At 39.8% G+C, this 26,475-nt stretch overlaps 1 protein-coding gene across 1 annotated transcript in view; it reads right to left on the bottom strand.

The window, feature by feature from the left end:
• man2c1 (mannosidase, alpha, class 2C, member 1) overlaps positions 1-26,475 on the bottom strand; it is an 89,705-nt gene that overhangs the window by 49,228 nt on the left and 14,002 nt on the right. The window contains exons 2-11 of the mRNA XM_048520695.2: positions 24,457-24,582; positions 24,030-24,153; positions 20,874-20,944; positions 19,914-20,091; positions 18,873-19,062; positions 15,863-15,969; positions 10,676-10,786; positions 5,175-5,267; positions 3,546-3,662; positions 572-667 (exon numbers count right to left, since the gene is read on the bottom strand). Of these exons, the coding sequence (XP_048376652.1) occupies positions 572-667; positions 3,546-3,662; positions 5,175-5,267; positions 10,676-10,786; positions 15,863-15,969; positions 18,873-19,062; positions 19,914-20,091; positions 20,874-20,944; positions 24,030-24,153; positions 24,457-24,582 (1,213 nt within the window). The remainder of the gene's footprint in view (positions 1-571; positions 668-3,545; positions 3,663-5,174; positions 5,268-10,675; positions 10,787-15,862; positions 15,970-18,872; positions 19,063-19,913; positions 20,092-20,873; positions 20,945-24,029; positions 24,154-24,456; positions 24,583-26,475) is intronic.

The raw sequence follows: 26,475 nt of genomic DNA, 5'->3' as shown, positions 1-26,475 counted from the left end.
AGAGTCGCTTCCTTTTTGAACCTTAAGGGAAGCTTTAAGATCTTTAATTGCAAGTTTTTAAATTGGTTCCCTTGTGCTAGTCAATGGGCTTAAATTGCAAGTGTTCTTCCAGGTTTCTAGAATTGTCAAGTTAAAAAGTGTGCTCTGAGGAAGGGTCACTGGACCCGAAACGTTAATTCTGTTTTCTCCTTCACAGATGCTGCCAGACCTGCTGAACTTTTCCAGCAACTTTATTTTTGTTCTTGATTGGCAGCATCCGCAGTTCTTTCGGTTTTTAAAAAGTCCGTTCTTGTTATTGTCTTGATTTTCCTACAAATGTTTGAAAGAGCCTGTCTTTCTAGCAGATAACTAAACGTCAAAACAAACTATTATAGCTGAGTTACAGAACATATTGCCACAACTTGCTTGCAGGGGGTTGAATTTTCCTACAAGACTCCAAAATAGAGAACAAAAATAGCACAATCATGTCATTGTGTTCCAAGATGCTTGCACAGAAAGCTGCAGTAATTGAGCATCAGCAGCACCTCCTGCTATCTCTTTCTCTTAAGATCGAAGTTTGCCTCATACTTACATCCTCTACCTGACATTTCATTGCATAGGAGTTACCAGGTGGAAAGTGGGTCAGGACCCTGGAGCCATCAATTCCTTCCCATAAGAACGTGTTGTGCTATCAAGATTGGCAACATCAAAGAGGGAAAGATAAACAAATGTTACTCAACATGACAAAGAAATGGAGGTAGATGTGTTTTCAAGTTCAAAATCTGTGTCAAGATAATCAAAGTACAATAAATCCAAATGAGAAAACAAGACAGACATTGGCACATGGCACCAGAAAGGACCTGGCTCACGGCATACAAATTCATGAAGATTCCAATTCTTGTTGCAAAGTGAATCCTCCAATGGCCTCGATACAGTTGTTTTAGACAAACATCAATATTTCCAAAGTAGGAACTCTTCTAACCGAGTAACTGGATAAATATTAAGCAACTAATCTACCTAGATGTTGAAGATTCCATCGATGGTGATATTATCAGTAACCTATTTAGTCCCTCAAATTTGCTCCCTAATTCAATTAGATTTCAAGCTGATCTACAAAACTTTTCCCTTTGTCCCATATACTTTACACATTCACCTAATAAAACTCTATCCACCTTAACCCTGAAACCACTGGAGGCTTTCCGTGAGGGCAAGTTTCATATTTCCATCACTCTTTATGTTGAAGAAGCGCTTCTCAATTTCACCTCCAAATGGCCTACCGTTAATTTTAAGCTTATGCTCTCTTTGTACTGGGCTCTTCCACCTGTGGGAACTGTTCCTCCATATTTAAACCATAAGCCATGTAAACATACAACAGAATATATGCAAACTTTATGCGACCTGATCTCCTAATTTCACGATCTATTAAACATAACTGACCTCATTATCCTAACCTGGGAGATTAACTTGACCATTTTCTGATATTAACCATCATTCAGAAATCCCTGCTTGAAACACAATTTGTGGACAGTGACACCGACAAGATTCCACTTTTGTGCAATGCCTCCTACTGAGAAGGAGGATGCTCAGCAACTTGCCTCACAATAAGGGAATGACTACTTGAGTGAGGTAAATGTTCAGCATGCATAGCACTGATGGCAAACACAGAGACAAAGCCACCAAAGATAATCAGAGAAGAGATAGGAATTTGGTATAGAAATCCTGAGATAATGTCTTTCAAGTTTTGTACATGAATCAAACTCTAAGGGCGGGTATACCAGCTAGGTTTAATACTGGTGCAAACCATTTTCAGCTTCACACCAACATTAAACTGGTCATATAAATTCAGAGTCATAGGCCAACGTGACGTGAAGGAGCATGTAACTCCCAGGAGCTAGTCTTTGTAGGGGAATATGGCTGATGGAAGTCTCATACTACTTTAAATAAAAAGCAGAACTTTGTCAACGCTGTAAAATCGGAGTCTAAAATGTAAGAGATCCTGGCAAACTCAACCAATCAGACAGCATCTATGCTGGAAACTGACAGATTGAAGTTTCAGGTGAGTGGTCAAGTATGTTCTGTTAAATTTGAACCTGTATTGCAGTTCAGACATAAAATGTATTCCAATGCCATCACATAATTATCATATTTACTGTATTAAATGGAATCAGAATGTAACTGAGCAGGATGATCTTGCAAATAATACCACATTATGCTGGTTAATTAGGTACATATTTCCTATGTTGGGCTCATATGAAGTTCAACTCAGAGAATGCATCCTGTACTAGATTAGATTCCCTACACTGTGGAAACAGGCCCTTCGGCCCAACAAGTCCAAACCACTCCTTGAATCATCCCACTCAGACCCATCCCCCTATAGCCCACACACCCCTGAACACTACGGGCAATTTAGTGTGGCCAATCCACCTAACCTGCACACCTTTGGACTGTGGGAGGAAACCGGAGCACCCGGAGGAAACCCACGCAGACACGGGGAGAATGTCCAAACTCCACACTGACAGTTGCTCGAGGCAGGAATCGAATCCAGGTCCCTGGCACTGTGAGGCTGCAGTGCTAACCAATGAGCCACCGTGCCGCCCTAGCATATATGAAATTAACTTGACATAGTTTCAACTTATTTCTGGCGAGTTTGCTGGATGAAAGCTTGCAAAATATAGACCCAAATGACAGAAAGCCAGTCGCACTCAGAAATAAATCGAAGAACTACAGAAACTGGAGGTTAGAAACAAAAACATAAATTGCTGAAGAAACTCAGCAGGTCTGGCAACATCTTTAGGAAGAAGACAAAGCTAATATTGGGAGGCTGGTGAGTCTTTATCAGAACTCATTGTCAACTCTGCCTTCTTCCTACTGCCATACCTGCTGAGTATTTTTGAGGAAGACAAGTATCATGCCTGTGCTATAAGGGTTTCTATTCTATGCTCCCTTCAGTAGCCTCATGTCTCGTGAAATGATGGTTTGTGCCTTGGTGGTCAACTCTGTGTTGAAAGTGCCTGGTGTTGGTTAGAAACCCCACTCTGGCCTGGTGGCATCTGCCAAATTTACAGTGGAGGAAGATGGTCGTTAGAGAAAGTTCAGAATTTGCTGAACACTGTTTGCCATGATCTCCATCTAAGTTTTACAGTTCTGTTCGTTTCTTCCACTGACACTCCCCACCTCCCCACAGCCCCCACCTCTCCACCACCAAAAATGGTCTGTCTCCAGATGTCATGCTCATCAGCGATTGCCTTCTGTGTTAATGTCCACTTCTTTCATACTTTCTAAGCTCAATCACCTGAATAACTCTAATAGCCACACTCATTATCTTAAAACTGATGACATTCGCACAGAAGTAAGCAACTTCCACTCATGTCTAATTTGCAAGGCAATTTGTTCATAAAAATATCTGAATGCTTGCAATAAGGAATAAATCATTGTACTGACTGTAGCACCAACCTCTATAATACAATCCCTGAACATTTTCAAGTTATCTTAATGTGCGTTTTTAAATACGGTGATCAGTAACTTGTGCCCTCTGTTGCACCCACCAACTAAACTGAGCAACTTACCGGGAATTCATTCACCAGGTTCCAACTGAGCTTTTGAGTGAGAAAGCGTGTGATACCGCATCCCTGCATAATCTGTGGCAGCTGTGCAGAGTACCCAAATGTATCTGGCAACCAGAACTATTTAAAAAGATAACGATAAAGAGAAGCAGCATGTATATTATTATTGGTAACATTCTTCAGCCATGCAAATAGCTCAGAGTGCAGTTCATGCTGATATTGAGTTATGAAGGACCCCAACTTGTGGTAGTGTAAAGGATGGCACTAAAATAGGCCACATCCGAAAATACCAGAACTGAACAACTCTTGTTTGTTATCCAATGATACTCAATGGAAGGACCTGTGTATATATCAGCAGGAGGCTTTACCAATGGCCTTTTTATGAGTTCAGGCTTTACACATTTTGAGGATGGGGCAAACTCAGATGCAACAATGAAATATAATCACACAGAGGAACAGCTACATGGGCAGGCTACCACAGGGTCACAGGTCCCACAAAATTAAAGCTGACTAAGACATAGCTTGTAATGCTAAATCTCAAATCTTAATTTTATAAATTAAAGTGGCATTTCCGTATCATTTCACCAATTCATATACAATTGTTCAAAAGTTTAACCTAGCTTGATGGCCAATTGATGAGCCCTATTGCCTGACTCAATGCATCCAAGTATAATAATCTAAATTATCACTGTTACCAAAATAGAGACTGTTGCCTCAGGTGATAATGGAAGAAATACAAGTTAATGGTCATTACAAAAGAATATTCAGAATGCTTTATTAAAGTATGAAAAAGTTCTCGAATGATATAGAAGACAGTTGACACTTACATTATTCCATGTGCTAATTTAAAATACACAGTAACTCAGTAAAACAAGTCAGCAGAAATATAAATATCATCATACCCAGTAAAAACACATGCATAACATATAGTTCAAGAAAGACGGCTAAAGATGCCAATCATAACAGAAGAATCATTGAGGAATGAATCACAACTATCATATGACAAAGAAAGACAGAACCATGTTAGATGATATTAAGCCAATAAACATAAGGAAACATTGTAAACAAGAGAAGTCTGTTCCCTCAGAACATCTCCTCCAACTCTTAGAGAAGACTTGATTTTACTACAAAATACAACATAAAATTATGGCTTTTTATGACGAAAGTACAATTTGACTGATTACTTGGAGATCAGCAAACATAAATTTCAATTTGGTTTGTCAGGATGATTTTACAATCAGTGCTGGTATCTTAAAGAATTGCAATGTCATCTTTTGTCCGTTTTGAAACTCAGAGTGGTTTTAGAAATTGTGTTGGAGGAAAGAGTTAGTCACATTTGGACATGGGGTGGCTATATAAGTAAATAAGTTACTATTTAAACCAAACACGCTTAGCTATGTAAGTTGACTCAGCTAATTAAGAGGGACCCCTGGAATGTCATTTAAAATGGCCATTTGGTCCTCACTGAAATTAATCTTATGCAGTTTGTCCACAGCAAAAAATGGACAGTTACAATATTAATAATGTTAAACTATCGTACTTTGAAAACTCCTTTTGATGATCCATTTTTATTCTGTAACTATGTAGGAATCACTATCTAACAAATGCCTTACTGCAATTCCAAATACTCACCTCACAGCAATGCTTCCCAAACTCTTGCTGGAAGAACCTTTGACCCTGAAGGAACTGTCGCACCATGGATTCACCAGAAGGGAGATTTCCATCCTGCAAAACTTGTACATTAGTGCACCCTACTGGTTGAAATTGTGACTGCTTCATAACCCAAGTAAAACTGAAATACAACCAACACCAACAACATAGGAGCACTGACAAGACAGACTGAACACTTGTTCAGCAAGTACAACTATTCACTTCTTTACGGTTGTACAGTGTTGGGGACTAATGTTCAATTGGCAATCAAAACATAGGTTCTAGGTTCCATTTGAACCTAATAGTCTGATCCCCAACCCTTTCTATCATCAAAGATAATCACTTACACGCCTGACATTCTCTTGTCTTCTCACATTAGCGGTTAATTGCTCAACCCATACCATTGTTGCTGCCAGATATGATTATTCCAATGTTACTCTGGCTAGCCTCATTTGCTTAGTCTCAATCCTTCCCAGTCTCACAGCCCATCGAGATCTCTTGTACTCCTCCAATTCCATTCTCTTGCACAAACCTGACTTTCAACATTCCATCCAGTAACCATATATTCAGCTGCTGAAAGCTGTACACTCTGAAATTCCCTTCTTAACTGTCTTCAATCTTGTACGATATCAATGATGAAACCCAACATTACGTCCAGTGTAATAGCACTGCCTTCAGATATTTGACAGACAGAATGCTTGATGACATAGATCAAACCTGGCACCAAGTTCGTGGAATGCCAGCCTGTATATTACCTGTCCTTCAGGCCACATTGTCCACATGCCTGACTTCCAAAGCAAGCTCTCAACTCCTATCTTTGTCAAAAAAAAGGCTAAGGAAATACTTCAGAGACATCTTCAAAGCCTTCCTGGAAAAAAATGCAGTATTACTGACCACTGTGGCCCAAGACTGGCCAAAGAAGCATCCACAAAGGTGATAAATAATTTCAGTGTCTCCAACATGCCAGGTGCAGGTCAAGCACAAACAGCAGAAGGAGCAAGTGAAAAACTCAGCATCCCATTCACCTGCCTCTTCAAATAATACACATCTGTGGCATGGTGAGTGGATCCTGTAGTGAACTGTTTGGTTACCTGATTCTAGGACTAGGTATCACTGATTAAGAAGAAGAGTCACTCATTTTAGACTGAAATGAAGAGATTTTGTTTTCTCTGAGGTCATGAATTTTTTGAACTCTCTTCTTTAAAAAGTGGTGGAACTAAAGATTTTAAATCACCTTTAAGGCAGAGGAGATAGATTCATGATAAGCAAGGGGTGAAAGGTTATCAGAGTGAAGTATGAATGTGGAGTAATCAGATCTACAATGATTTTATTGAAAGCCAGAGTAGACCAGAAGAGCCAAGTGGTTTAGCCCTGCTCCTAATTCATATGACTACAGGATGACATGGATTGGGACCTGAATCTTGAAGGGTACAAGACATTTGGGAACGACAGGAAAGTAGGAAAAATTGGAGGGGTGGTTCTGTTAATTAATTAGCACCATAGAAAGGGAACAACCTAAGTACAGAAAACCAACATATGAAAACAGTTTGGGTAGAAATGAGCAACAGTAAGTTACTTTTATGTGAATAATCGACAGGCCTTCTGATAGTAACCACACAGCATGGTGCAGTATAAAGGAAGACATAATGACAGCTTGTCAGAAAGGCATGCTGAGAATCATGAGAGATTTTAACCGACATACCAACCGGAAAGATCAGATGGGCAAAGGGTAGATTAGATGTTGAGTTCATAGAATGTTTTCAGGATAGTTTCTTAGAACAGATTGGAGCCAATTAGACAGCAGGCTGTAGAATCACAGAATCAATGAGTTAGGGTGAATTAATTTATCTCATGGCATAGATGCCATTAGGTAGCAGCAATATTAACATAATTGAATTTAACATTTAATTTAACCGAGAGGGGAGTGGATCTGAGATTACTTTTTAAAATTTACATAAGGTCAATTATGACAGCATGAAAGCAGAGTAGGTTAAAGTTAATTGGCAAGTTAGGTTAACAGATAGCTGCAATAGAGATGTAGTGGCCACATTTAAGGGGGTATTTCAGAGTACTCAGATTAGATACATTCCAATCAATGGACCTAGCATCCATGGTTAATCAGAACTGTTAAAGAAAGTACCAAACTGAAAGAAAAAGCAGACAATTGTGTAAGGGCAGTGACAGGTCTAAAAATGGAACAGAATTTTTAAAAAACAGGAAGAAAATGACTAAAAAATATAGAGGCGACAAATTAGAATACAATAGAAAGCTAGACATAATTTAAAAACAGATAGTATGATCATTCAAATACTTAAAGAAGAGCAAGTAAAGTGAGCACTGGTCACATAGAAAGTGAGACTGTAGAACTAATGATGTAAAATGAGGAAATGGCAGATAAATTGAACCGGTATTTTATACTTCACTATAGAGGAGAAAGATAATATTCCACACATAGCATTAAATCAGGAAATGGGAGGGAGGAAAGAACTCGGGAAAATTACAATCACCAGAGTAGTGGTCTGTAGTAAATTGTTAAAATGACAGGCCAACAGTGCCTGGGTCCTGCTGTTTTAAATAAAGTGGCTGGATGAGATATTTGATGCATTGGTTTTAATTTTTGAAAACACTACCCTTGATTTTGGGAGGGTCCAATTAGATTTGAGCAACAAACTTAACTTCTTCATTCAAAAAGGAAAGGAGATAGAAAGCACAAAATTACAGCACAATTAACTTAATATCTCTCATTATGAAAATGTTGGAAGATGTTTTGAAACAAGTTAAAGCAAGGCACCTGTATAAATTCAAGAGGATCAGGCAATGTCATCCCAATCTATTGGATTTATTCCGAAGAGGTAACATGCGCTGAGGATAAAGGGGGAACCAGATGCTGGAATGTACTGAGGTTATTGTGGGAAATAAAAACTCATGGTGCAGGGGACAACATAATGGTATAATACTGATATGGCACTGGTCGGTAAAAAGAAAATAGAAAGCAGACACAAGACCTAACCAGAGTTTTGTAAAGCTTCATCAGAACATCTTAGCTTTTGTGCACTGCCATTCATTTTAATTATAAAGATCAGGACTTTTTATTCTTTTATTAACATCTTTCTCAATCCATCCTGCCATAGTCAGTAACTTGTGCCCAGAACCCCTTGCAACTGCAGCCCCTTTAGAACTGTAAGCTTTAATTTGTAGAATAGAACAGAATAAAAATTTATGGCTATGTGTACTTTTACACGAAAAATACAGTGAAAAGCTTTTTAAGTTGTCTTACCACAATGCCTACATTAATTGCCTCTTTATATTGTCTCTTCTCATTTTTCCACCAAATCAAAACCTACTTTTGTGCAAAACATCTCCTGTATGACACTTCATCAAATGCTTTTTGACAATCTAATCACTCCGCATTCACCTTACTACCCACAAGTTCAAAAACTAACAGCTTTGTCAAACCTGATCCTCCTTCATTAATCTATGACAACTCTGCGTAATCATGTTATGATTTTCTAAGCGCCTTGTTGTCACATCCCTAATTCTAGAATTTAACATTTCCCTCATACTGATGTTAGGCTTATGAATCAATAGTTCTCTCTATGTCTCTCCCCCTTTCGTGAATTGCCACTGTAAAATCCACAGGGAGTGCTTCTGAAATAGGGAATTCTGGAAAAGCAATGCAATTTAATTATCCATATCAATGACTGGGAAATTCAGGGTGGATAAATAGATACAAATAAACTGAATCAAATTCTGAGGTAATGATTAACAAAAAGCTTTCCCTGTTGGAGATGAAAAGTTCAAGGAATGGATTTGTAGCAAACTTGTTTGCTATTACCAAGATAAAAAATAACTTCTGTAATTGAAAGATAATTGCGTTGTGTCATTTGGCAAATCTATGATGAATCCTACATTTAATTGCTGTGAAGCAGAAATATTAAATAACAGTGTTGTGCAATGAATTGAAAGAAGCATACTGTACCTTTTTGTATTCATTCATGGGATATGTGGCTCATTGGTTGGTGCACAGATTATTGCCTATCCCAGTTGCCCTTGAGAAGATGATTTGAGCTGCCTTCATCTGCAGTCCATTTAGTGTAGAGATACCACAATGCCATTTGGAGGGGAGTTCTACACTTTTTGAACCCAGTGGCACAGTGGAACAGTGATTTATTTCCGAGTCAGGATGGTGAGTGGCCAAGGGAGAAACTTGCAGGTGGTGGCATTCCATGTATCTGCTGCACTTGACTTTCTAGACGGTAATGGTAATGAGTTAGGAAGGTACTTCTTAAGGAGCCTTGGCAAATTTCTTCAGTGCACCTTGGGCGTGGTACACAATCTACTACTGAGTGTTGGTGGTGGTGGAAGTGAATGTTTGTGTATGTGGGCTACTTTGACCTGGATGGTATTAAGCTTCTTGAGGGTTGTTGGAGTTGCAGTCATTCAGGCAAGAGGGAATATTCCATCACTGTCCTGATTTGTGCCTTGTAGACAGCAGACACAGGTTGGGGACTCAGAAGGTCAGTGACTCACTGCAGTATTCCTAGCCTCTGAAATAATATGGCTGGACCAGTTCAGTTTTTGGTCAATGGTAACCCCCAGGATGTTGATAGAGGGGGATTCAGTGATGGTAGTGTCAGTGAATATCTTGGGACGATGGTTAAAATCTCTTTTGTTGAAAGTAATCACTGCCTGGCACTTGCGTGGCACAAATGTTACTACATACTTGTCATCTCAAACCTGGATACTGGCCGAAATGTTGCTGTATTTGAACATGGAATGCTTCAGTATCTGATGTTATGTGTCCCACGGCTTACAAAAGACTAATGGAAGAGTTGAAATAATTTTCCACACCTTGTCATATTTCAGAAGTGTTTCCTATGTAACACATGACTCTGAAGGCTTTTTTTGTACATAGCAATAAATCACAACAAAATTAATACTCAGTTAAATTGGTTTCATGTTGCTGATTCTGGCAGAAATGTTAGTCAGGTCACTGGCAGGACTGAAATGTTCTTCTTTACACCTCATCCAAAGGATTGCAATTGAACATACAAATTAGTAGCAGGAGTGAGCCCTTAGCCTCACTGAGGCTTAAGACTCTAAAATTGAGGAGCAAACAGAAATAGGCCAATCAGCCCTTCAGCTCTGCTCTGCCATCTCAGCCCCAAATATTCTTATTATCCCAACCTGTGGTAAAGAATTCCACAGATTAACCACCCTCTGACAGAAGAAAATCCTCCTCATCTCTATTTTGGATGGGCAATCCCTTACTCTGACATTATGGTCTTTTGAAATTAAAAAGCTTTCTCTCAATAACGTACATATATTGTCAGCCTATCTATGTTCTCAAACCTAGGAATAGGAAAAATAACACCTCAAATTTCTGGATTTGGGGTTACCACTGGAGGCAAGGTGACATTTAATGTAATGTGGCTAGGCAGGGACATGCAGTGCTTTCCAAATCAAAAGATGTGATACTTTACCATTTCCACCCAGGTACCTCCCACCATGACGAACTGTCCCTTCTCAGCAAACTCCTTGATTTGTGTGTATAAGTCTGGATAACAGTTCTTTACCCACTCCAACTGCTGTGCCTGTTAGAAAGTGAAAGAAAATGATAACAGTTCATATTCATCATCTATCAGTGAACTCTTTAAGCACTTAAATCCAAAGTGTAATGACAAGAAGAAAGAATTTACATTTATATACTAACTTTCACGTTGTCTAAAACTCCAGAGTGCACCTACAACAACTGGTATTTGAACTGCACCTTTAATACAATAAAACAGCCTAAAGCACCACAAAAATTGAAACAAAGTCAAAGAAGGAAATATACGAAGAATGTGAAAGCTTGGTTGAAGAGACAGATTTCAAGTATATCTTGAAGGAGAAAGAAAGAAGAAACAGGTTTACAGGAGACTTTCACAGCTTAGAGTCTAGATGACATCAACGGTGGTGGTGGGGGGAAGGGGGTGAGGGGGGTGAGGAAAGGGAGTGAGGTGGGATGGAGATATGCAAGAGGCCAGAGTTCAAGGATTGTTGCAGCAAGAGGTTATAGACTTGGGCAGCGCAAGGCCACAGAGGGTTTGGAACAGGAGACTGAAAATTTGAGAATTGAAGCAATGCTCAACCAGGACCAATGTACTTATGCCTATGATAAACATGCAAACAAGGAACAAAAGGGGTCAACTCAGCCCTTCAAGCCTGCTCCACTGTTCAATGAGATTACGGCTGATCTGATTTTAACATCAACTCTACAGTCCTGCATATCCCCAGTTATTTTCCATCCTCTCAGTGATCAAGAATCTAAATATTTTTAAGGCAGAGGAGAAATAAAGATTTTCATCCCCCGTGTTTTGAAAAAAGGAATTCCAAAAACTCTCAAACCTCTGAGAGAAAGACAATGTTTCCTTATCTCTATTTTAAATAGGCCAACCCTTTATAAACTACAACCTTCTGGTTCTAGACTCTTCCACAAGAGGAAGCATCTTTTCAACATCCATCCAGACAGGTTGCCTTAGGACCTTAAATGTTTCAATTAAGTCACCTCTGACTTTTTCAGCTATTAGTCTAGTGAACTGCTTCCAACACACTAACGTTGTTCATAAGTATGGTGACCAGAAATGTACATAGTACTCCTCGTCTCATAGGACTGCAGTCTCACCAAATGTTCTGCATAACTGAAGCTTACTCCCTACTCTTACAGTCAATGCCCCTTGCAATAAAACATAGCATCGAACTGGCTTTCCTGGTTACTTGCTGTACCTGCACACAAACCTTTTATGACTCACGGACCAGGATTTCTCTGTATTTTAGAGTGTTGCAACCTTTCACCATTTAGATTTTATTATTTATGCCAAAATGGAAAAATTCAAACTTCCCCACATTATACTCTACTTGCCATATCTTTCTCCACTCCCTTAACCTATCCATATTCATATCATAGAATCATCATATCATAGAATCCCTACAGTGTGGAAATAGGCCCTTCGGCCCAACAAGTCCACATCAACCCTCAGAGCTTCCCACCCAGACCCATCATCCTATAACCCATCTAATCTACACATTTTCCTTTGTAGGCTCCATATGTCCTCTTCACTTTCCTACCTGTGTGTTGTCAGCAAATTTACTCCCAAACCTTTGTTCCCTTCATCCAATAAGACAGCATGGAGCTGGGGGAACACAGCAAGCCTAAAAGGGGCCCAAGCTAAAACATCAACTTTCCTGCTCCACTGATGCTGCCTGGCCTGCTGTGTTCCTCCAGCTCCAAACTGTGTTATCTCTGACTCCAGCATCTGCAGTTCTTGCTACCCCATTTATACACAGCAAACCTTGTTTTAACTGGCACCCTGTGAACTGGCAGTCTCAATAAATTGGCAAAAATTATATCCTAGTGGTTTGCTGTATTATCGTTATCTCCGTGATGTCTGAGTAGTCAATGGAGGATGTGAGTGAGAAGGCTCTCTGACGTTAAGTTTTAAGGGAAAGTTGCATTATTATTTAAGTGTTTTATACTGTAAATAAAGCATACTAATGATGGGCATATCCCCTGCATTACATTTAAATTATTTAGTGTGTGTTTTATATTGATTATGTGGTCCCCTTGATCAACCAGCACACACCGGGTCCTAAAAGTGCTGCTTAGTAAAAGGTTTGCTGTACATTATAAAGAGCCGAGGACCCAACATCAACCCCTGTAGCATCTTTCCAAGCCTGAAAAAGCCTCACTTATTTCTACTCTCTGCCTTTTGTTAGCCTGCCAATCTTCTATCCACGTTAATATATTACTCTCAACATCACAAACTTTTATTTTTTGAGTTAACCACAGAACTGTATCAAACTCCATTGTGGCTGAAAGTGAGAGGTGCGTCACTTTCAAAAGTGGAAGCATTTTAACAGTGCAGCTCAAGATGAATAATCAGGGTCTAAACCATTGAGACATCAGTTTTTGGTATTAAAAATAAAAAAGCAATGCAGTGTGAAACATCAGTGACCATGGAGATGGAAATTATAATGTTGTATAGTATTGAAGACCAGAGCTGGACAAACTTACAGTATGGGTTAGAAGGCTGTTGCAGAGGGACCCTGAAATAAGGTGGAGTATATTTGATTCTGTGCATTGTGAATCAGGGGATACAGAATGGGGCCAGTACCAGGCTATGGAATTTGAGTAATTCCAAGTTCAAGCATAAGGGACGGTGAGAAGAACATTTGAAAGGTTATGTTTCCAAGCAACGAATTCATGGATAAAGGTTTTGAAAATGGAGAAGAAGTGGGTACAAAACAGGACACTATAATGAAAACAACAAGGAATCTAGGATGATGGTAAGGTGGAATGGAAATTCATAACTATCACTAGCACAGCGTCAGCAGCTAGCGTCCATGAAAAGACAGTTGTGTATGCAAGACCACTGACATTAATGAGGAAGAAAACAAAACGAGAGGGTGTGCAGCAGGCTGTCATTGTGCTGTCACCTATTTTGAGCTTTGGCTGAAGATCATGCTCGAGAATTCCTAGAAGCATGGCATTCCAACCGGAACTCCATCAACAAACACATTCATTTGGAACCAATCTACCATCCTCTGAGAAAAAGAACCGGAAATGACATCACCAATGCAGGAAATGACATCACCAACCCAAGGAAACCTAAACAGATAAACAGAAAGCGGGACATACCACCAGCGCTTCACCGGAGGATCACTGATGATGTTACCTAGAATGGTGATGAAATGTCTGAAAACTAACCTTCCAGCTCAGCGAGCAAACTCACATCCAGTTACAGATTGTATTTGAAAACAATTCTGCTCAGGCTGATGGCCCATTGCACCTCAGTGGATATCCTATATTGAGTTGCTAGATTAGTTTGAAATGTATCCATTCAGCATGGTGATGCTGTCATACAACAGGAAGGAGATCAACTTCAATATGAAGGTAGGGTTTGCTCTTCACAATGACTGTGTACTGGTGCAGTCATGGACAGGTACATCTGCAAAAGGTGGACTGGTGAGACTAAGGAAGTTTTTTTTTCTTCTTGTTGGTTCCCTCGCTCCTTGCTGCAGATCCAGGCTAGCAGTCGTGCCCTTGAGAATTTGGATCAGCAGTGTTGCTGCCAGGCCACTCTTAGTGATGGACAATAAAGTCCCCAACTGAGAGTGCATTCGGCACCACTGTCACCCTTAGTACATCCTCCACATGCAGGAGAACTGATTCATCAGATGAGGGGTGACAGTGCCTGGAAATCAGCAGAAGGTTTCCTTCCCATGATGGGCCTAATGCTGTGAGTTTTTAAATGGGATCCAGAATCAACATTGATGACTCCCAGGGCAGCTCCCTCTTGACTGTAAATCACTGTGCTGCTATTTCTGGTGGATCTGTCCTGTTAGGAGGAGGGGTCCTATCCAGAGATGGTAACAGTGATGTCTGGGATGGTTCCTTTGAGAATGACATTATCAGCTCTCCCAATTTTTGCACAAGATATTAGTAAGGAAGACTGTACAGCATTGACAGGGCTATTGCGTGCCATTGCCACTTATGGTGCACTGGTCAACACTGGATGGTCTACCCAGTTACACTTCTTTCATAAATTTAGCAGCAGCTAGTTTAAATTGAGTAACTTGCAAAGCTATTGCAGAGAATAATCGAGGGATAACCACATTACTGAGTGTGAAATTCTACCATGCCACTATCATTTCACCAAGAAGCTCTCTCACCAAGAGATTATTGATTAATTCTGTCACTTTGCTCATTACAAGGCATGGATTACTGCACTCCCTAGTTGGCTCTAGAATTTACTGTTCTAAGAAAATGTCCCAAATTCACACTGTAAATTCATTTTCCAGGCTACCTTTGCCAATCTGACTAGTCCAGTCTACTTGAAGTTTTAGTGACCAAAGATCATTGATGGCATCTTTCTTCAAGATCCTGTTCATTTATCCTTGTCCATTCTGTCCTATATTATAATTACCAGTAGTCACCTATAATCCATTCTCACAACTGACTTCTTACATTTCTTGTTTTTTTATCTGTACTCAAAGTGATTCAACATGTTGCCCCTTCAAGCTAAGGTTATCTCTCACTACAATACAATACTAATGATGTCCTGAAATAACAGAGCTACACCACCACCATTCCCTAGCATTAGGTCTTTTCAGCATTCCAGTCCTAACCTTGGTCATTTTGCAACCACATCTCAGTATTGGCTATCAGATCATATATTTACTTCTATCTGTGGTGATGATTCAACCATTTTGTTATGATTGCTCTATTACTTTCAGATGCAGGAACTTTAACTATGTTTATATATCATTTCTGCTGACTAAACTAATTCTAATCAATTCCAAGAACCTACAGAACATCCCCAACAAAGCTAAACAAATGGATGAAAGCGTCACACATGCTACAACATCAGCCTGGGGCAATGATTAAAGCTGATTAAAGTTGTTTCCTTCTGTAGACAAAATTGGAAAGACAAAATCAGAGAAACATCCAACAAAGTCCACATTTAAACTTCCTATTTGCTGTATACACTGTAGTTAACAGGGAATTGTGATGAGATCTGCACTCCTGACTAACTCTGTGTGTGCGTGCATGTCAAGCAGTGTGTGTGTGTCCGGGTGTGTGCGTTGAAGACAAAACAGCAAAATTAAAATTACCTCACCACACAACTCACCTGTGAGCAAGTAAAGATAAAGTTTGGGTTTTTCTCCATGAGGCGAAGTGTAGATACCCAGCTCCGAGCACATTTTCGAATAGTCTCCTCATAAGGCCACAACCAAGCTGTTTAACAAAAATGTCATTAAAATACTAAATCCAATCACATACAGTAACCGGGAACAAGCAACAGACCTTTCATCTCCTTTTTCCTGGGCATCCTTTCAACTAGATCAACTGATCTGTAAGACTCTTTACGCCATTTCCAATATCTATTCTGTGACCTATGATGTCCTTATCTAACAAAAATCCATCCTTCTCATTTCTGAAAATTTCAATTAGTCCCTATTCCAAAAGCTTTTAGGGAGAGTATTCTAATTTCAATTATACAAAGAAGTGTTTCCTGACATCACTACTGATTGACCTGGCTCTAACTTTAAGATTGCATCATCCCTCTTGTTCCAAATTACCCCACAAAGGAAACAGTTTTCCTCTATCCAACCCATTACCTTAATAAACACCTTTTCATCTTCTATATTCAAGGGAATACAAGCAGGGCATACAGTCAAATCTAATGTACTATCAATATCTCAAATCTGGAACTCACTGCCTGTAAGTGTGGTAGAGGCAGAAACCCCCGTTACATTTAGATGTGCACTTGCAAAGCCAAGGCATATAAGGCAATGGGCCCAGGGCTGGAAAATGGGATGAGAATAGTAAGTAATACACAGTGTGGAGCTGCAGGAACACAGCGGGCCAGGCAGTATCAGAGGAGCAGGAAAGCTGATGCTTCAGGTTGGGACCCTTCTTCCCTCCGGAGGGAGGAGGACAACTTCTTCAAGGTGGGCATATTTAGAAGAGGCTTTGTAAGATGGTTGTTTTTATCTGGAGTGGACAATGGGCTGAAGGGCCTTTTTCTGTGGCGTAAATCTCTATGACTCTGTGATAAGTAAAAGGATACAGAGCTGTTAATTTATTTACTTAGACGCTTAAAGAGACCCTTAAGCATCAGCTTGATGGGCCAAATGGCTTTCCATGTGCTTTAAGATTCTATGGGTTAAATTTTAAGAGGAAATTCTTTATTCATCCACCAGATGAGGGCATCGCTGGTTAGGCCAGCATTTATTACCCATCCCTAATTGCCCAGAGGGCAGTTATGCGTCAACCACACTGCTGTGGGTCTGCAGTCACCTTTACCAGATCAGAAAAGGATGGCAGTTTCCTTCTCTAAAGGACATTTATGAACCAGATGGGTTTTTCCAACAACCAGCAAAGGATTTGTGGTTATCATCACTCTTCATTCCAGATATTTCCGAATTTAGATTCCACTGGCTGCCATAGCAGGATTTGAACCCAGGTCCCCAGAGCATTATCTGGGTCTCTGGACTAACAGTCCAGCAATAATACCACTAGGCCATTGCGTAACGATAACGGTTCAGCAGCTGTTTCACATCTTTCCAATGTTATACTTTCACAGAGCTCAATGAAAATCTTTTAAAAATCATGAGAAGCAAAACAGATTGCCATCCTGCTGAGATTCAATGCCGCAAAACTAAGAGTATATTTACAGAGTTGCTCTTTATTGCAGCAAGGTGATCTTGCAGATGATACCACTCACTATCACTAGCGCAAATTGACAGCGGTCTGTACCACTTATAAGATACACTTCTAACATCACCTTTCACACCTTTCAATACCTAGAAGATCAACGGCAGCAGATACATGGGTACACCACCTGTGCAAGTTCCCCTTCAATCCAAACACCATCCTCACTTGAAAATATATCATTTCTTCACTATTGCTGTGTCAAGATCCTGGAAATCCCTCCCTAATGGCACTGTTGGTGCCCCGCACCACATAGACTGCAGCGGTTAAGAGTTTATAATTCCAAAAGCTTTTGCAAAGTGAAAATAGAAAGATTATTTCTGTTGGTTGGAGGATCATTGATTAGAAAGAAACTTGCATTAATGTAGTACCTTTCACAATTACCAGACATTTAAAAACAAATTACAGCCAAAGAAATACTCTGAGGCATTGCAACTGTTCGAGGAAACTTGCCTACCAATTGCACACAGTAGGATCCCACAAGGAGTGCTACAATAAAGACCAGTGAATTTTAGATGTTGGCTGAGAGATATTTATTAGCCAGGACACCAGGAGAGCTCCCCTGGTCTTTTCCGAGTCCTGAACCAGGGACATTTGCCTCTAACTGAGAGGGGAGGCATGGCTTGGTTTTACTATCTCATTCCCTCAGCCTACATTCAAAACGCACGGATTACAGATTGACTGCAACACCGCCAGTGCCCCAGCAGTCATTTCTACCTACAGAATTGTGCTTGGTGTCCTGCACTGGCTTTTGATTAAGCAATGCCACAAATTCAAAATTTTCATCTTCATTTTCAAAGCCCTCCATAGCTCTGCCCCTCCCATCCTCGAGCTCCAGAACTGCTGAAATACCTGCCATTCCACCAATGTTGACCATTCATTCCATTTTAATTGCTCCACCAATGGTGGCTTCACACTCAGCCATCAAAGATCTAGACCCTGAAATTCCCTCCCTCAACCTCTTCTTACAACTTGACAATGGGGCTTGAATCTACGTTTCTGAGAAAACATACAGTCATTTGCACTACTATCTTCTTTGCTGATTTTGACCCAAATTGTGTTTAATAATGTTCTTATTTATATATGGACCATCGGAACCAGTGGATTATATTTTTAGCTAGTCAAGTTCTGTGATAGCAGCGATGTGTTCCAATTTTAAACCACTTTGACTGAAATTGTAATGTAATTGAAGCAATCAAAATAATTCATATATAGGACTAAATACTTTGAATGCAATGCAGGCTATAGAGAATTCAAGGGTTTAAATGGTCTGGATACTGAATAATAGATATATCTCAGTGGCTACAAAGTTAGAATAATGGGATAACAATGAATTATGTTGTGTAAGCAGAGACCATTATTGACACTGAAATGTAATCTCTAGTTTCTTTTCAATGACTGACTATATGCTGATTTTCTCTGACCTGTATCAATGTGGCAATGTCCCATTGCATGCACTGTATGCTGACTCTTGCCATTCTCTTGCTGAAGAAAATCGCTAGCCAATCTGTGAACTTCTGCAAACGTGCTCCTGTCTTCCACATCACAGGCATTCACCATCTTATTGGCAGTGTACATTGCTTGATAGCTACGCTGATTTTCAATGTTGAGGTGCTGGAGGGAGTAGGGGATAAAAGAGGGAACAAATAGTACAAAAAGCTTTAAAACTTCATAACGTGTTACTTCTAAAATCACGAGTACGTCCACAGAATGTGCTGAAGTTAGTTTAATGTCTTATCCAAAATACTGCATCTCTAGCAATGCAGCATTCTGTTGATACTGCACTGAGTTATCAAACTAGATTACATGCTGAAATCCGCAGAGCAGGAAGTGAGCCCGTGAACATCTAACCAGGAGGTGAGTCACAGCTAACAACAGGTTTACTTTTGCTCTCTTCAATGGGGAGAATATGTAATTAATTTCTTGAATTAAAAAGTTACAACAATGGTTCAAACCAAAACTTATAGACAACAGAAACCATTTCAGCCCAAACTAGAAGTAACTGTTTCAGTTACGTACTGCTATCAAGGTCTGGACTAAATTGTGGTACATGCCTAAACATGGGCCAAGATCTTAATATCCTGGAAAATTTGAATTTCTGCACCAAAAATGGTTCAGTTCACATTTCCATGTTGACAGATTTTTAACCTTAAAAATAAATTAAAGTGAGCTTATGCCTGAGTTTCCAAAAAAGTGAAGGGTCACATATCCCGAAATGACCTCTTCCCTCCTCCAACGTTCAGGGACATGGGGGCCTGTGATCAATCTGAATACTAAACTTGTATATTTGTGCCCTAAAGAACAGAATGGCTTTGGTGTGCAGAAAACTATGGATATTTCCTAAAAGAGAGCCCTTTTAAAACGTACATGACAGTGCTTCCTGCTCCTATATATGTTGTTTTCATTAAATACTTCAGTTGACCTGAATAACCGATAGAGGTGAGTACATTAACACATAGCCATACCTTTGCAATGTCAGAGAGGATCTCGAAGTCAATCAGCAGCTCATGAACGTCTCTGTTGAAAACAACCAGCTCAGCTTTGTAGAGAGTGAAGTTGCGGTTCGGATCCGGGGCTGAAATCATCGAGCCCTTCCCTGCTCCAAATAATCCATTGCATGCCAGTTCCACATACAGCTCCAAGCTGCAGAGAGTATGCAAATATACCTGTCTGCAGTAAATGCAACTCTGGACAACTACAGGCATCACAATCATTGGCAGAAGCTAGTAGGTATGCCCTTGGAACATCATTTACTAAATGAACAAATCACAGGTTGCAAACAAGCACAAAGCTTGCCCTGCTATTACAAAATGCTCCAAACACTTTCCTTCCTCCTTCTCCTCGATAACCTGGTTACGATTAACAAGACAAATTTCCCAAATTGATAGGAGAAAATCATGACCAGCCTCTAACTGAGATTACATCTAATTCGTGCCAAGACTGGGACCAAAATCCACCCATAGCAGTAAAGTTATACATGCTAAAAATGTACCCTACTGAGGGTATTCTTCTCTACAGAATGCTTGAAGTATTAAGAAAATGGTAATTTGTGTTTAACATCAAAAGGGAAACAGAGCCTTTTGCAGAGACAAGGACAGAGACAACAACAGGAAGACAGCAGAAAGACAGAGACAAAAAGACAGCATGGAAAAGACTGAATGGGAAGGACAGTATATCAGGCACACCCACAGGGAGAGAAAAAGAGACAGTGAGAAAGAGAGACAGACAGAGAACACAAGAGAATTCTCAAAAGCAAGATGACAATTTGGAAGAACTCTAAGGGGAAATGTTTGTTAGTTATGGTATGTTCCAAGAGATAAACTCATTAATTCTGAAATACTCTTTACAAGAAAGGTTATGGAACCAATTGCAAGAGAATATAGAGTGGACAACAGCCTCAAATATGAAAATGTATGAAAGCTGACCTGTGAGGTTCTTCATCTGTGAGCTTCTCTGTCAGGACATAGCTGATCTTCTCCCCTTCTTTGGTCAGTCCCTGATGGCATAATTAATTTTAGATGATTAAGCCATTATGTTTTACAGAAGTTCTTCTTACTTACTTGATATTTAGGCCTTAATAAAGATTCAATGCTCGAATTTGTAACTACGTAACTGTATGTTATTCCTGTATCCTATTCTATGCCATCCTTCCCCGATATCTAGATCCAAGCAATCACCTGGTGTTACAGAACCTGAATGTTGCTGAAAAGACAAGAGATGTTGCCAAAGCTTTAGCAAAGCAAAGGAATATGTTCAAACCTTAGAGACAGTAGGAACAGCAGATGCTGGAGAATCTGAGATAACAAGGTGTGGAGCTGGATGAACACAGCCGGCCAAGCCTTGTTATCTCATGTTCAAACCTTATGCCTCTTCTCAATTCTCTGCAAGTATGGGGAAGTTTATAGTTCCCTGTTATATTCTCCATGGCAACATCTTGGCCAAGCACAACAAGCTTGCCAACCAATCCCTTACACAGAAATTGCTGTGATCATTCGAAATTTGGCTCTCTTAGGTTTAGCCCATGCACAAGACAAAAAGTTTGAATAACGTGTTTCTCTCTTAAGCAACATTTGAGTATCCTGATCCAGCAGACATAAAGAAGGAACAACAGTCTACTCTGGTTTCTATGCGCTAGCCACATCAAAATAGGTGAGGACATTTCCTCTAGTCATAATTTCAAACAAAACCATTAATTTGCTCTTTTCATACTTCCACAATCTTACCATAAATACTAAATAGAGAAAGTCATATTGTTTGATAGCGGGATAGTAATGAGTGAGTCTTTCCACATATGTTCAAATCGCTAGAATATCCACAAGTATCCAAAATGTTCTAGAAGGCAATAATGGCATTCTTGGCAAGACAAACACCAGAAGAAATGGTGCACTGTGGAGTAGTGAAATTTATAGATGATTAAATATATTGAAATCTTTCTCCTGCATGCAGAGTTTGCACACAACAAAATGAAACACACAAAGCGACAGACCTTGACTTGCTCAACTCTGTGAATCACTTCTCTATAGAGTTCTCCCATCATTCTCATTTTGTTTCTGAAAATTCTCTTATCTTCTCTGTATGTCGACTCTCTCTATGTCGACTCTCTCTCTCTCTCTGTCTGTATCTGATACTGTCTATCTCCTCTGTACCTGATACTCTCTATCCCTTCTCTCTATATTTAGTACTTATCCAGTTCTGAGGAAGGGTCACTGGACCTGAAACGTTAACTCTGTTTTTTTTCCTTCACAGATGCTGCCAGACCTGCTGAGCTTTTCCGGCAACTTTGTTTTTGTTCCTGATTTACAGCATCGGCAGTTCTTTCGGTTTTTATTCTCTATCATCTCACTGCCTCTCATTTTGGCTCTTTCTGCCTCTCTCCCTGTCATTGTCTTTGCCCCTCTCTCTGAATCACCCAATTCTCAATACAATAGGACTTGCTCTGAGAAACTTATTACTCACATAGTGAGCCAACTTCCGTCCATTCACTTTTGCCATTGGGCCCATGAACCAGAAATATATAGTTTAACCATGTGATTTTATATCACAAAATCAGGACACTTTACACTTTACAAGATTCCTCTACTGGGTCAGTGTGGAATATATCAGCCACATCAAGGTAAGGGGAAAGGATGGCGTAGTGGTATTATCGCTGGACTGTTAATCCAGGGACCCAGATAACATTCTGGAGATGCAGGTTCAAATCCACCACAGCAGATGATGGAATTTGAATTCAATAATCAATTTTCATTAATCATGAACGTGAATCTATTGTTGATATCATTAAAACCCACTGGGTTCACTAATGTCCTTTACGGAAGGAAACTGACATCCTTAGCTGGTGACACGTGACTCCAGGCCCACAGCAATGTGAGTAAATTGTTAACTGCCCTCTGGTCAATAAATGCTGCCTCACCAGCAACACCCTCATCACATGAATGAATACTTTTTTAAAAAAAAATTAGAAATCTGATCAGTGAATAAAAACTGACCAACATTGGATACTTTATCTTCGTACTCATATTAAACACTGGGTGCATGTGAGACATAATCTTCTTGTGTGTTTGTTGGTAAAATTATTATTCAAAAAAAGTTTGTTTTTTTAATTGTTGTGAGTGCTTTAAGTCTACGATTACTCAACAATCGAAGGTATTTGTTGAGTAAATATATCTGAGATTCATTCACATGCACTGAGTGCAAACAAGGAGAATTTTTTTATATTATTTGAAACATCACTAGCAAGGTGAACACCTGTTGCCTATCCTAACGGCCTTTCAGAAGACGGTAATGAGCCACTTTCTTGAACCGGTGCAGTGCATGTTGTGTAGGAGCACCCCACAATGTTGTAGGAAGGAAATTCCATGATTCCATGAATGACAGTGAAGAAATGGTGAGATTGTTCCAACATGCTGTGTAGCTTGGAAGGAGGTATATTCCTGCATATTTGCTGCCCTTATCCTTCCAGATGGTAAAGGTCCCACTTTTGGAAGGTGTTGTTGAGGGAACTTGGTGAGTTGCTGCAGTCCATCTTGTAAAGATTACAGACTGCTGCCACTATGCAGTGTTAGTGGATGGAGTAAATATTTAAGGCAGTCAGTGAGGTGCTGGCCAAGCAGACCGCTTGGTCCTGGAAGCTACCAAGCTTCTTGAATGCTGCTGGAACTCACGCATCCAGGTAAGTGGAGACTTGAGGGAGTCATTAAAATGAATACACGTGACTAAAACAGTGTCATCAAAACTATAGCCATGCACAACAGCAAACATTAGACATTCCTGAGCTAAACAAGAGTTTCAATAAGGTGAGTGAATTTCTTAAACAAAAATAAGACACTTCTAATTCAATAATCATTAATTATCATCAATACTCATAAATTAGTACCAGACTCATCAAACAAAATGCTGGGAATGCACAGCATCTGTGCAAGAAAAACAGTTAACAATTCATTAGTTTTCCCAGTTCTGGTGAAAGATCACAATCCAAAGCATTAACTGTTTCTTTCTCCATGAATGCTTCTGGAATGTTTGGGGTTTTTCAGATTTCCATATTTAAGCCTCTACAGTATTTTGCTGTAGTCAATTTACCATACCTGTACTGGAATGCCATTTCTCCACACCATCGCTTCTCCATCGCTCTCCCACACAAAGTGCACTTCCTCACCTTTCCAAGCCTTTGGAATGGTCAGTATTACCCTGAACCAGGCCGTCCACCATCTACAGAAAGAAAGGTCAACTGTGACATTGAGATAATTGGCATCATTTAAAATCTATGTACAAACTTCCTATTACACAGAAGTAGCAGTTCCCCAGCACAAGAGAAAACATTTTTAATTTATAAAGATGAATATAATGCAAACCAAATAAATAAAAGGAATAATTTGGGTGCAAGTAATCTAGACTGAACTGGACATCTACTTACTGGGTTTTCATTAATACAAATTTTCAGTGCAGAAAAATGTTTCAAAAATTAACTAAACTTCCTCAAATCAAGCAGTTTACCTTCCCTTGTGTACTTACGTTGGTCCAAAGGAATCTCCAACCTTAGCAGGAATGAATTCTCGTGTCACAGCTTTCTCATACAGGATGCGGGAGGGTGCCAGAAAGTAGGAAAGTGATTCAACGGGACAGCAAGCACCAAACAGCCTACAAGAAACAACAGGGGAGACCTGTGCAAATTAATGCCACCCTCGGTACACAAATCAAACAACATGATCATACTGTAGTGTGTCAAAAAAAACGCCAAACTGAATTGTTACAATTCGTTTCACAGAACACATACAGTGTATAATTGTCACTGGACAGAGAGTTTGATCCTTTGAAGGAAGGTACCATAGGCTGAGTAACCCAGAAGTCCTGGCTAATGCTACAAAAACATGAGTGAATCCCACCATGGCAGCTGGTGGAATGTAAACTGAATGAATAACTCTGGAATACAAAGCTTGACTTAGTAATGGTGACCACATAACTATCATCAATTGTCATAAAAATCCAGTTCACTGATAACATCAGGGAAAGAAATCTGCCATCCTTACACAGCCTGGCCCACATATGACTCCATATCCACAGCAAGATGTTTGTCTCTTAAATTCCCTCTCAAAGGGCCTAGCAAGCCACTCACTTCCGAAAAAAGAACCACAGCGGAGAGAGAGAAAAAAAATCACCGGACTGGACGCCTACACTGAATCGGCTGCAATGGTTCAAGAAGGCAATTTGTCATCACCTTCTTTAGGGCAGTAGATGCTGGTGTTGGCTGTGACGGTCACATCCCAAGAACAGCTTTACAAATAAATAGGACTTTTCCTTGGTGTTAGGCAGGCAGGGTGTCCTGGATACAGAGTTCGACCCTTTCCTGGCTTCACCAACAGAAAGATCACAGTACAGAGAAACCATTTTGTTACAACAGTTTATTATAATCGATGGTCTCAAAAGAACTCAACCTCCTGAAGGGTATTTACTGTACGTCTTCAAATAAAATGATGACCCAAGTACAAATAACCCTGTTTGGGAGGGTATTTATTGACAAGGTACATACAGAATGCAGTTAGAGATTGTAGCTCTGGGCTATTGATAGTAGACAAAAGTGTGTATTCTCTTTGTTACTATGAGCAAGGTTAGATTTATATAAATTTGGACTGTCATTTGAACTTACAGTGTGGTGCATTTACAGGTACTGAATAGACAGAAAGAACATGCACATGCACTACACCTGTTGAAATGTTACAAATTAAAGGTTGGCCATTCTCTGAGGACAATACCTTGACCAATCAGACCAACCTTCCTTGTTTCAAATTCAAACAAAACTTGGCAGTTAGCAGTCTGTCATCATTAACTGGTGCACTCTCCATGGCAACACTTCTACCAGTCAGAAGCCATTTGCCACACTCTCTACAGTATAAATGTTGATTTCTATTTACTTGGGTATTTTTTGCAATTTGTCCTGATGTGTGGCAGGTTGGGTGGATTGGCCATACTAAATTGTCCCATAGTGTCCAGGGATGTGTAGGTTAGGTGTATTAGCCATGGGAGATGCAGGGTTATAGGATAGGGGTCTGAGTCTGAATGGGATGCTCTTCGGAGGATCAGTGTAGATTCAACAGGCCCAATGGCCTGCTTACACACTATAGGGATTCTATGAGTGCAAGATGAAAAGCTTTGATTAAAATAGGTCTTTTTTCAGCAACACACAAGGATATTAGATATTGAATAGAATAGTAATTTACTGTCACGTAATTTCTACAAAATACAGTGAAGTATTTAAGTTGCCATACCATGGTACCTATATTAATAACAGAAGGTATAGGTCAGAAAAAAAATGAAAAACTATCAACAACAACTGAGGTGATGACTTCTAAAAGGTCACAAACCTGAAAGCTCACCTCTCTCCACTATCTTTATTTCAGACTTCTAACAACTAAAGGAATGATGGACTTGTATTATTGATAGCCCCCTTAATAATCTTTCATGTCAGAGTTTATGTAAGTTGATGTTTCCAGTATCTGAAGGGCAAAGTGGATTAGGGAGAAGTACAGGAGGATG

Source organism: Stegostoma tigrinum, chromosome 36 (assembly GCF_030684315.1).
Source record: "Stegostoma tigrinum isolate sSteTig4 chromosome 36, sSteTig4.hap1, whole genome shotgun sequence".
NCBI classification, from domain to species: Eukaryota; Metazoa; Chordata; class Chondrichthyes; order Orectolobiformes; family Stegostomatidae; genus Stegostoma; species Stegostoma tigrinum.
This window is presented reverse-complemented; position numbering and strand designations above follow the sequence as displayed.